General features: G+C 42.1%; 1 protein-coding gene across 2 annotated transcripts in view; it reads right to left on the bottom strand.

Annotated features, from left to right (window-relative positions):
- Positions 1-13,145, bottom strand: part of Abca13 (ATP-binding cassette, sub-family A (ABC1), member 13) — a 492,930-nt gene that overhangs the window by 370,047 nt on the left and 109,738 nt on the right. For both annotated transcript variants that reach the window (NM_178259.3, XM_006514706.4), the window contains 2 exons: positions 5,691-5,809; positions 183-346 (listed from right to left, as the gene is read on the bottom strand). In NM_178259.3, coding sequence (NP_839990.2) covers positions 183-346; positions 5,691-5,809 — 283 coding nt within the window. The remainder of the gene's footprint in view (positions 1-182; positions 347-5,690; positions 5,810-13,145) is intronic.

Below are 13,145 nucleotides of genomic sequence, written 5' to 3'. Positions count from 1 at the left end.
CTGCTGCTAAGATTTAAAATGTAAATCATATTTATGGAAAGCCCTGGTGTTTGACTAGTATGTGGTGACGATGCTATCTGAAATCAATAACTTTAGAAAGAATTCATTCTGCATGAACACTTAAGCACACATCTTTCAGAAAACTGTGAATACTGGGCAGGGCCCAAGAGCACGTAACACACCTGCGTATGTGCTGCTGAACCACTCCCACCAAGGGCTGGCACGTGCAGCGATGGCTGGAAGCATTGTCCAAGATGCTTTTAAAGCCTTCCAAGGCACTGGAAAGATTCCTGCTAAGACGTTCACAGTCCAACTGATCAGGTGAGAACCATATCTTTCCAATCTCCTAGAAAACACAGCAGTATTTATCTGCACAAGCTTGAGGCTGGTTCACGGGTAAATGCAGACCTTAGTTATTTCCGCAAGTGTCGAGCAATGCTCCCATTTCCTCTGCACACAGGCAGCCATAGAACAGGGCAAGACTGCACTGTGGTTCAGGACAGAAAACAAGTCACACCATGTTACCTGGTACTTAGTTTCCCAGAGCCCAGTTGCTAGTTCCTCTCAATCCCTCAGTGTTTAATAGGAAAAGAAAGTTTTAAAAAGAAAGAACGAAAGTAAAAGAAAAAAAAAAAGCCATCATAAAAAATATTGGCACAGACCAGGAAACATGCTGAAAGAGACAGAGTGGAGAACAGATGTGTGAGCTCTGCTTTGTCAATCAAGGAAGCATGAATAAAAGCTGCAGTCAGATCAGCTCCTCAAACCTGCTAAGCTGTCTACATAAAATACAGGGGTGATTATGATGAAGACATGGAGAAAGGGGACCCATTATATGTTGGTGGTGGAAATGTACAGTAGTACTGACATTAAGGAAGATCATGTATGAATTCCTCACAATGGCTGTATGATACCACTCCTTGGTCTATAACTAATGGAAAGGGAAGCAGGTGTGAGGGACAGGTCAAATGATCACTGCAGCAAGCGACATGTGGGATTGACATGAAGGTCCACTGAGAGAGATGAACTGATAAAAACAAAAAGCCTTAAACACACTGTAAGATACTATTCAGCCATGTGAAAGAAAGAAATCATGCCATTTGCATGACATAAATAATCCTGGAAGAAATTCTAAGTCAAATAAATCAATCAAAAAAAAATAGACTAGATGAAACCTGGGAGTCCAGCATCATGGGGTTGAGAGGTAGTTTTGTGCGGTGTGTATTTAAATGCTGATTTCTATGCCCAGACATCTGGTTGTGGTCCAGACAGCATGGTCAAACATCTCTGGCCTCTATGTTATAAAAAATGTATTTTCCATCTTCCATGATTGGTTAATAAAAGAGTTGATCAGCCACCTCACTGGGCAGAATAGAAAAGGGTGGAACTTCCCATTGGAGTCAGGAGGATGAGGCAGTTCCAGAAAGACCAGAGAAGAGAGAGAGGAGAAGACAATGAGGAGGAGAAGGTATGGAGAAAGCACGTGGAAAGAACAGGAGGATTCGCCATGAGATCATGATGAAAGAGCAGTCATAAAGATACACATGGGTCAGAGTGAACTAAAGCAGGACTTGGATTAAAGGTAAAGGATCATGTGGATGGGAAATGGGCAGTCTTAAATGGTTTGACAGCTCAGTTAGGTTTGCAGCTTGTTAATAAGTATATCAAATCTCTGTGTCATTTATTCAGGAGCTAGAACAGGCTAAACAGGGTATAGAAGTGCCCTGCAGTTATTTGGGAGCAAACGAGGTGTTGAAAACTCCCCAAAGAATTTTAGTTCTCTAGGGCCTGGGCAGGAGCAATGGCAAGAGTGTGCTTCTGCTCCTGGTGGACTAGAAAAGGGCACAAGCTCCTCCCCACACTTAGATTTCCACTCGACACATCCTCATCGATGCAGGCTCCTTCACCCTCCCCCTTCATTGTTCTGCAAACCCAGACCCAGCTATTTCCTATGTTCCTATGAGAGAAGAAAGGAAATGGATGACAGGCAACAGACATGCTTCTGCAAGACTGAAATAGTAAGGCTGTGTCCATCTTTCCCATGCTGAGCTTTCTCTTGCTCTCTCCAAGACATTTCACAGACCTGATGCTCCCATTCCTCCACTGACGCCCCTCCTCACAGCATGCTGTGCTGAGACAAAAACTATAGGTACAATGAGCATTTGCTTGCCTGATAACTTGCTTCTGAGAACATAGGTAGAATTCACTTTATTGGAGCCTCTGCCCATGGCTTGCTTCCTCCCAGAACTCCCAAGCCATCATTAACCTGATGCATATATAGCACCCCCTGCTGATATTATTCTTATATTTAACAAAACAATAACTTTGACATAGAAATAATTACAAAGAAATAAAGCACACTGCCCTCTCCAGTAGCAGGTATTGATAAAAGAGAAAAAAACAAAAACCAACATTCTTGAGTATAAGTGCACAAGGTTGCAGTTAAGTAACGTATTGAGCATAAAGACTGATACTTGACCCTGTTAGTCTATAGCCTTGAGATCATGAAGAACCACCACATGTAAAAGGTAGCATACAGGCCCTCCTTCTCTGAGTGAAGCAGACTGCCATCACTCAGGCCTGAGGCAGATAAGTAGACACTGCTAGTTTCCAAAAGACAAGACATGAGAGTATATTCAGAAGCCCAGAAGCCAATCTGATATTCCAGACCCATTCTCTGATTCTAGTCAACCCAAAAGTGTCACTCTGTGGGCATTGACATCTTTTGAAACCTAGTTTCAAGTTTCTACCGATCCCAAGACAGTTAACTTTCTTCTGCTGGAAACCCAGTCTGACGGGATAAAGACTTGACACTCTGAGCTCTTCTCATCTGGATTGGTGAGTGGAGCTCTATGCTAATACAAAGCAAACTTCACAGAGAATACTTAAGACATTAAACACCTAAACACAACAAAGGTAGCCCTTTGACACAGAAAAACCCCATGATGTCACGTGGATAAGATTTACATTTCTGAAAGACTCACATACTAAACACCCTAGGACCAAGGTTGTCAATTTGATATTCCTTTCATGAAGTAACTCAGCTGAGGAATCATTTCCAGGAGACTGGCCTGTGAGCATGATTCTGAAGAAGGTTCTTCATTCCTAATTGACATAGGAGAGCCCAGCCCACAGTGGGTGGGACCATTCTTAGGCTAATGTTTTATAACAAAGCTAGCAAAATCCAACCTAGAGAGAGGGTAGCAAGCAGCTTACCACATGGTTTCTATTTTGAGGTCCTACCTTGGTCTCTCCTTATGGCAAACTATAACTTGTAAGCCAAATAAACTGTTTCTCCCTCTGAGTTGTTTTTGGTCCTGGTGTTTATCGCAGCAACCAAAACTACTAAGACGTGTTTTTCATCCTGATATGAGCAATTGTTTGCTGTCATCATCAAATCAGGGTGTTCTGCTCTTTATAGAAATTAATAGGTCCCAGTCAGAATTATTCATGTGTACACACTGATGTGAACTGTGGATCTTGTCTTGGGGTCAGTTTCAAAATCTGCACAGTGCCGCCTGTTTTATTATCATAAACTTCTCTCAGAGCTCCAGAAGTCAAGGATTTTGGTGTGTGCATTTTTTTAAATATAACATACCTGAATTTGGATTATCTAAATAAAATGTTTGAGGCCCGAAGTTTTTCCAATTCTAGGTCTTTCTGGATATTGAGATATCTGAATATACATCATGAGGGTTAGGAACCCACTCTACCTAGACTCTATGCATAGTCTAAAGGCATCCCACACTGTACTTTTGTGTGTCTGTATTTTGAGTATGGCCTGGCATGTGTACATTTTTATGAGTGCAGTCATGTTGGTACCAAAAGTTTCAGATTTGGGGACATTTTAGGCCCTCATTATATGATTGGACATTGGTCCAGCAGTGGGAGGCCTTCATCGGCACCATCTCTAATTCCCAGTGGAATCCAACACCCGCTGAACTTAAGATTGGAAAGGGTCACTTTATCACACAAACAGTAAACACTTAGAACTGTCCCTAGATAAAATACAAATACTGGGAAGGAAATGCTGTTTTGTGTGAATCCTTCAGCTATTGATTCATCAAGATGTCACACACTCCTAGAAAACAGTGTCTCTGAAGCATAAGGGGACTGAGGTACGTATGACCTCACAGAGACTGTGAAAGGATGCATCAGACCTGTACAAGTCCAATCTAGACAAAATCCTACCACTGAGAAAGAGAAGTGAACATAAAGCCCTACCCATAACCAGGAAACTGTTCCAAACTGATAAACACTGGAAAAGGGAAAATCAGTCTCCTCCAATAGAGGGACTCGATGCTTTTGTTTTTATGTCTTTTATTTTGTATTGCTTTGTATGTTATGTTTGTGTTCTTGAGGTTTTTTTTTTTTGTTTTGTTTTGTTTAGATTTTCATTTTCAGATGGGTGATGGGGGCATAAGGGAGAAAAAAATCATGAAATTGGTTGGGTAGGGAGGTAGAAAGGATCTGGGAGGAACTGGAACATAGAAAAGAATATTATCAAAATAAACTGTATAAAAATTATTTGCAGTGAGGATAGTATGGTGAATATGATAAGGTATAATATATACATCTATGAAACATCATAATGAAATCCACTTATAAATAATTAATATGTGCTACTAAGAAATAAAGAAACAAAAAAAAACCTACCTTTCCAAAACATAGACATTTCAGGGTTTTACTGCTGTGAACAAACACCATGAGCAAAGCAAGTCTTATAAAGGACAACATCTAATTGGGACTGGCTTACAGGTTCAGAAGTTCAGTCCATTATCAACAAGGTGGGAGCACGGCACTGTCCAGGCAGGCATGGTGCAGGTAGATCTAAGAGTTCTACATCTTTAGCTGAAGGCTGCTAGCAGAATACTGGCTTTTAGGCAGACTAGGATAAGGGTCTTAAAGCCTACATGCACAGTGACACACCTACTCCAACAAGGCACACCTTGCAATAGTGCCACTCCCTGGTTCAAGCATATACAAACCACTACAATAGATAAGTGATAGAAAATAAATTGATTTATGGATCAATAGATGGGTAGGTGGGTGTGATGGATGAACAGATAGACAGATGGACAGATAAGTGGATGGGCAGACAGATAATAGATGAGATGGGTAGATAGATGATAGACATACAGATAGATACAGACAGGTATATGGATGGACAGACAGACAGACAATCTGTATGAGAGCACTTGCCCATTCCTGTGGTTTAAACACCCCACTTCCCGCAAGCATGATGTCACTGAACACAGAGCTAGGAAGCCCTATTCAGTAGCAAGCATACAGCAATAAAGTACTACCATCATGCAGACGACACAAATGTAAACGGTCTCTAGACAGAGGAAAGAACATGAACCAGAACCAGAAGGATATGTGTCCCAACTATTTGTTACTTTCTATTTTAACATCATTTCTATAATCACACATGTCTATAATTTGAGTTTTAATGATTCAAATGATTAATCACCACTTGTGAAACCCCTAAGACTTGAACAGCAATTCTCATAGCTGAGTACTAGCCAAGCCTTGCATACCGTGAGATCTGCAGGGTGCACTTCCATCATGACCACAGAGCAGAGTATCTGGTTCTCAAAAATAACCTGTAACTATGGAGCAACCACACTACCTTGCCTGAGCCAACTGTGATGAGTACAAAACATTCTGAAACATAAAAGAAGACAAACCTGGTAGTGGCGATGGACCAAAGTGACTCCTTGCAAAGCAGCTAAGATAAGGTGCCTCATCGCACCTTGCTTGCAACTCAGCGCAGCACACAGAATGTCCTTAGTCAGGGAAGGATTTTCTATCAAAAGAAAGGAAAAAAATAATAAACAGTTCTCACCTGACCAGCTCAAGCTCAGAAAATTGTTCTTCAAAGATCAAAAATGATCCAAATTCCTAAAAATGTCTTAAATCTCCAAGATGGACAAGCAGATGGGGTGAATCTGCACCTTTTAAAATATTTTGGTTTCACCTGGGCTTTGGGGAGGCAGAGGCAGGCAGATCACTGAGTTTCAGGCCAGCCTGGAGTTCCAGGACAGCCAGGGCTACACAGAAAAACCCTGCCTAAAAAAAAAAAAATGTTTTTGATACACACACACACACACACACACACACACACACGCATGCACTTCACATCTTAATAGAATACATTCATGTCTAAAATTAATAAATTAAGATAATTGACCATGGTGATTTGAATAAAAATGGACCCATAGATTCAAATGTTGGAATGTTTAGTCAGGAGGTGGAACCATTTGGGAAGGGTTAGGGGATGTGGCCCTAGTGGAGGAGGTGTGTCACTAGGGATGGACTTTGAGACTTCAAAAGTCTACACCATTTAGCTTTTTCGGCTTTGTAGTTGTGTCTCAAGATGTGAGTGCTCAACTCATGTTCCAGTGCCGTTCCTGCCTGGAGCCATGTCTCCTGCTAGGATAGTCATGGACTTTAACCCTCTGGAACTGTAAGCCTCAAATAATCTCTTCTAGACATTACCTTGGTAAAGGTGCCTTATCACAGCAACAGAAAAATGACTAAAACGTTACATTACTATCCATTACCTCCAATATTATCATTTTAGGGGTACTGAGGACATTCAGTGAAATAGCTATTCTGAAACACCCAACTGCCTCTGAACTAAATCAGTAGTAGAAACACAGTTGCCCCACTGGGCTTTAGAATAATGTAAATTGCACCTCATATCCAACTGCCTGTTGGATCTCTGTCTCTTATAGACATCCTGGCTCTGTAGCCTCTGGTCCTCTCCATTCTACTGCCACTTCACCAAGTCAACATATCAGCTTCCACATATGTATGAAACTGAAACATGAGTATATGTTTCAGTTTCAATGTCTGGTTTCCCCCCTTAGCATAACGTCCAGCATTTCTATCCATGTTAGTGCAAATGACAGAAACTCATTCTCTTTAAAGGTTTAATTCCATACCACTATGTACAAATATTACATTCTCTTTATGCATTAAGGCCTTTTAGGTATAAAGTGTAAATAAAGACTCACCTGGGCTAAATCACTTGAATAGATATCAATTTATAATCTCTGCTTTTCCAACACTTCCTTTCTCCTTGTATTCCCCCCTCGTAGATGGAATTCCTACACACTGACCCTTCTCATATCTTCTCTGGGACAGATACATATTCACTCATAGACTTCTTGCTTATTATCCTAACATGGGTATAATCACTTCCCTCATTCTTTCTCAGAGTGCTCTTGTGGAAGAATTAATTACATTTGTTGGCTTCTACCTCCTCCACATGTCTCTAGTCACATCTGGAAGCATCCCTGCCATTCCCCTGCCTCAATCTTCACACTGCCACTCTACTTCCTAATGCCTCTAGGTTCTGGATCTCTGTCCAATTCCCCACCTGGTCACATCCAGGGGACTACCAGACTCCTAGCAGGTCCTGTCCACATCTCCCAGCCATCACCAGTTATGTTCTGCCATGAGATCAGTTACAGAAATCTCATAGGTTCCATGCTGTGCCTCAAGTTCTTCCCCAGCCACTACCCACCTCCTCCTGAGCACTAAAAATATGTGTTCTTCATGTCCCTGTCCCTTCCACAGGGGACTTCTGCCTCCTTTCTAACTGGTTACCTTTCAGCCTCATCCAGCCCGCACATAAATTTGCCCTTTCCTTCCCTGGATATGTAGGGCCCTGGGAGTTCATCTCCCTGCACAGTTCCATTTTCTGGGTCTCATATCTGTTTTCAAGTATACTTGGCATTCAACACATGGTTTAGTACCTTCTAGATACTGGGTCATTATAGAAAACAGCATATATTTTATAAATCACTAAACAATAATTTTTCAAAGAGCAAAAAAAGTAATTCTTACAAATATTAAAAAGAAAACAGTTTGAGTCCGGGCAGTGTACCACAAGAAGAAATACAAAGTGAATAGGCTCTAGTTTACCCTAGGATTATACCCACCTACAATCCTGGCACCTGGGAGGCTGAGGTAGGGGGATCATGAATTTAGGGCCAGCCTAAATTACATATGGAGACATTGTCTTCCCAACATACACACACACACAAGAAAAAAAAAAAGAAAGAGAGAGAGAGAAGGAAGGGAGGGAGGGAAGGAGGGAAGGAGGGAGGGAGGGAGGGAGGGAGGGAGTAAGGAAGGAAGGAAGGAAGGAAGGAAGGAAGGAAGGAAGGAAGGAAGGAAGGAAGGAAGGAAAAAAGAAAGGAAGGAAGGAAGGAAGGAAGGAAGGAAAAAAGAAAGGAAGGAAGGAAGGAAGGAAGGAAGGAAGGAAGGAAGGAAAAAAGAAAGGAAGGAAGGAAGGAAAAGGGGAAGGGAAGGAGGGGAGATGTGTGTGCCTTAGTTGTCTCCTTATGCAGTGAAGTGGACTTAGGGTAGTCTTGTCCTGCATTTCTTCAAAGTTAGATTGTGATGATGTGCCTGTCAGAAGCAGTGCCGGGCTTCTGGCTACCTGGCCTCTTTCTATCCCACCTCCCATTGAGTCTACCCTAAAGGCATAACCACAAGAACATATATCACAGTCTTGTCACTAGCAACAACTCAGCTTGTACCTAAACCATCTGCCCTACATGGAGCCCTCTTTCTCCAACTCTCTTTTCATCTTCAAAGCCTCGCTCCAGTCCCTCTTCCTGAGCTTGTTTCTCTTCTGACCTAAAGACACATTAGATATCTGCCCTGGCATTCCAGGTCTGCCACCTCTCTCTACAGTTCCACACTGTATCCACCAATCTCCTTAGCTGGTGAGGTTCTCTAACCTTGAAAGCTCTCTCTCTCTCTCTCTCTCTCTCTCTCTCTCTCTCTCTCTCTCTCTCTCTCTCTCTCTGTGTGTGTGTGTGTGTGTGTGTATTTGTGTCTATATATATATATATATATATATATATGTGTGTGTGTGTGTGTGTGTGTGTGTGTGTGTGTGTCTGTTCCCATGTGTGCTGGTGCACATGTAGATGTTGGGTATTTTTCTCAATGCCTTCTCCATCCTTCTTTTCTAAGACAATGGTTTTCACTGAACTTGGAGCTAGCTGATTGACTAGTTACCTCTTGAAAGCTCTGAATACCCACCTGTCTCTGCCTCCTCCCCAACACTAAAACTCCCCCCACCCAAGCATGGATCACCACAACCAACGTTCACGTAAGTGCTGGAAATCTGAACTTAGGTCCTCGTGCTTGCACAACAAGTACCTTGCCTACTCAGCAGTTTTTTCCATTCCTGACCTTGAACTCGTCATTCCAAGCATGACTCCTGTTCTCTGTTCCTCAGTTCATTAATTGATGTCATAAGACTATTAAAGTGGAAAAGTGGATGCCCACTGACTGCTGCTGCCACTGCCACTTCCTCCTCCTCTTCCTCCTCCTCCTCTTTTTCCTCCTCCTCCTCCTTTTCCTTTTCTTTTTATTTATATTTGTATTAGATATTTTCTTCATTTACATTTCAATTGCCATCCTGAAAGTACCCTATACCCTCCCCCCACCCTGCTCCCCAACCCACCCATTCCTGCTTTCTGGCCCTGGCATTCCCCTGTACTGTGGCACATGATCTTCGCAAGACCGAAGGCCTCTCCTCCCACTGATGGCTGACTAGGCCATCCTCTGCTACATATGCAACTAGAGGCACAGTTCTGGGGGGTACTGGTTAGTTCATATTGTTGTTCCTCCCAAAGGGTTGCTGACCCCTTTAGATCTTTGGGTATTTTCTCTAGCTCCTTCTTTAGGGGCCCTGTGTTCCATCCAAGAGATGACTATGAGCATCCACTTTTGTATTTGCCAGGCACTGGCATAGCCTCACAAGAGATAGCTATATCAGGGTCCTGTCAGCAAAATCTTGCTGGCATATGCAATAGTATCTGGGTTTGGTGGTTGTATATGGGATGGATCCCCGGGTGGGGTAGTCTCTGGATGGTCCTTTCTTCCATTTCAACTCTGAACTTTGTCTCTGTAACTCCTTTCATGGGTATTTTGTTCCCCATTCTAAAAAGGAACGCAGTATCCACACTTTGGTCTTCCTTCTTCTTGAGTTTCATGTGTTTTGCAAATTGTATCTTGGGTATTCTAAGTTTCTGGGCTAATATTCACTTATCAGTGAGTACATACCATGTGTGTTCTTTTGTGATTGGGTTACCTCACTCAAGATGATATCCTCCAGATACAACCATTTGCCTAAGAATTTCATAAATTCATTGGTTTTAATAGCTGAGTAGTACTCCATTGTGTAAATGTACCACATTTTCTATATCCATTCCTCTGTTGAGGGACATCTGGGTTCTTTCCAGCTTCTGGCTATCATAAATAAGGCTGCTATGAACATAGTGGAGCATATGTCCTTATTACAACTTGGAACAGCTTCTGGTATATGCCCTGGAGAGGTATTGCTGGATCTTTTAGTAGTACTATGTCCAATTTCCTCCTCCTCCTCCTCCTCCTCCTCCTCCTCCTCCTCCTCCTCCTCCTCCTCCTCCTCCTCCTCCTCCTCCTCCTCATCTTCCTTTTTCTTCTTCCATGAACTTAACAGACACTGATATGATCACTTCTGATATTTAACATCAGAAGAAATAGAAAAATGACACTGGACTCAATACTGTGCCACCATTAACACCTCAAACAGCTAGACTCCTGGTGTGACAGAAGAGCTATCTGCTTTTCCAGGTCCATTGTACCTCCAATTTCACTGAGAACCTCCTGGTTCCACCCTGATCTCCCACTCTATGGAACAGCATCTGCTCTAATGAGGAAAATGAAGCATCACTCTCAACAACAGCATGCCTGAGTATAATATAAAAACTAAAACTTAAGTTTGTAATGATGTTTCTTATATATTATATTAATTAAGCATCTGTGACCCAGAATGGCAAAATACATAGAAATTCAGGTACCAAAAGGGTTTCATTAATTGAAAACTCATTACTTTCTCCAACTATGAAATGTCAAGCCTCTTCAAACATGGCTGAGTTGCGTATGCCAGAAGAGCAGAAAGAGATTTGATTTCATGTCCTCAAGCATGTCTCAGCATAGTGAGATTTTATTGATCAGCATGATATATGATGCTTGGTGTTTAGCAGTACAGTCCATGTTCATAGACAGCTTGAATTGGAAATAAAAATTTAGGTCTATAGAGATTTAGGTCTCACTTACCCAACAGTTTTAGACATCAATTATATCATGTGTTCATTTTGGCCCTCTATCCCTTACTTTTTAATGTTTCAAAACAAAAGATGACAGTTAGTGGATTCAAAGAAACATTTCTATTACAAGAAGGGCAATGAGCAGACCAGAGCTAATCTTCCCCATCTCTCTCCAGAGGCCCAGCTCTCAGTAGCCTGAGGGCTGCCTTTCCCAGTAGAGAACAGGAAGCCCCATCCTCAAGCTGCCCTAGAAGCAGGAAAGGAAAGTCAGAATGTATGTACCACACACATGTCCCCTACAGGCCCCAGGGAGATCATGTGTGTCACAGCCTCCTCTTATTTAGTCTTCTCAAACTACTCTTTGAAATAGATGTCAGCTCACCCTCTATGAGTCTCAAAGAAATTATGTTGCCTGTCCTGGGTCTGTCAGCTAACCTGAAGCCCTGAACTCAAGACTATTTAATATCAAGCTCTCTCTATCCTTCCAGTACACCAGTTGTCATGATATCCCTGAACAAAGCCAAGTTTAATTCTGTGCCTCTCAACGCTCTGGTGAATAAAGGCTTGTGCTACACGGGGCTATATTACCTTTACTTACCAATGACGCTGACTGGCCTCAATGTGCCTGTCCCATAGCCAGCACCCACTCAATGACCCACTCAGTCTTTTTACAGACACCACTTGAATGTCTACCATGCCTATGCCAAGGATCATTTAGATATGGGGCAGCACATTGGTTAATACAGATACCAATCTTCAGCCTTCAGGTTTCAGCCGGCATGCCTCCATGTAGGTTTTATTCCCCAACATCTTCTCTCTTCTACCTTTCCCTCTCACCTACAGTACCCTCTTTCAACTAATACCACTGATCAGTAGAAGAATTTGCATTATTTTGTGAGATTGCATTTTTAAAAATTAGAATGCTGTTTCCTGCTTGAGTCTCATTTCTCCTTCCTTCTGCCACAGATAGATGCTCTTCTACATACCTGGATTCTAGCCATGGCCACCCACACAGGCCAGTGAGACCACTCTGAGACTAGTGACCTTTCCTCACTGATGGTGGACTCTTCTATATATTCATAGTCCCCTTCCTGGATAAGCTAGACTCCTCCTTGGGATATCTTCTCCAATTGCACATTCTGTTCATTTACACCAAATAAGAGCCCAGTGTATGCAGATGGCCCTTCCAATGTCTCTTAAGTACTACCACACAGACTGAGAGTGTAGGAGCACTCATGGACACCAACACCACACACACACACACACACACACACACACACACACACACACACAGGTTATACACTTAGGAATCTCGTGGATGGCAGCATCATGAGTATCTGAGGAATCCTGGCATTCACTCATCAAATAAGAGAACACCTAAGCAACATGTTGGGTTCTATTCACACAGCCCTTATGAATAGGGAGAACACATTCATGATAGCATACAGGCTGAACATGCACATGGAATTATTTAAACAACAATATGAAGTCAGAAGTGTTTGCAAACATATGCTTACCTGTTGGAGAAAGCTCTAAAGTAACTAAATCAATCTATGGGGCAGCTAAGGGTACTATTTTTCAATGACAACATCAGCAGTAAATGTGTCACCATGAATCTGGCAAGTATGTGATTCATTAGTTCAAAGTTATCTTAATAACCGTGAACTAATTCATTCATAATATTGAACACTATGGTGAGTATTGTGAAAATGTAAAACATAATATGAGATTGATGCCATTCTCACAGTGTTTATAAACTACCGAGGAAAGGAAGTACCAGACATAAAAAGGCAGTAAGTGCCAAGGCTGTGGAATTCAAGTCCCTACACAGACTACTCAGCACTGAGGGACTACAACTTCCATGCAAGTATTGTATATGGTGAGTGATTACATCAGTTTCTGCCTGGAAGAAACAGTGACTCTAACAGGAGGGAGAGGTAAAAGAAATAAAAGCAAAGAGTTTGTTTGGTTGGCAGTATCTCTTGGTTCTTGAATGCAAAGGGAGCTGACAGTTCTATCTGA

The sequence above is a fragment of the Mus musculus genome, chromosome 11, assembly GCF_000001635.26.
Source record: "Mus musculus strain C57BL/6J chromosome 11, GRCm38.p6 C57BL/6J".
Taxonomy (NCBI): domain Eukaryota; kingdom Metazoa; phylum Chordata; class Mammalia; order Rodentia; family Muridae; genus Mus; species Mus musculus.
Note: the sequence above shows the minus strand (reverse complement) of the source record. Positions and strands in the feature narration are given on the sequence as shown.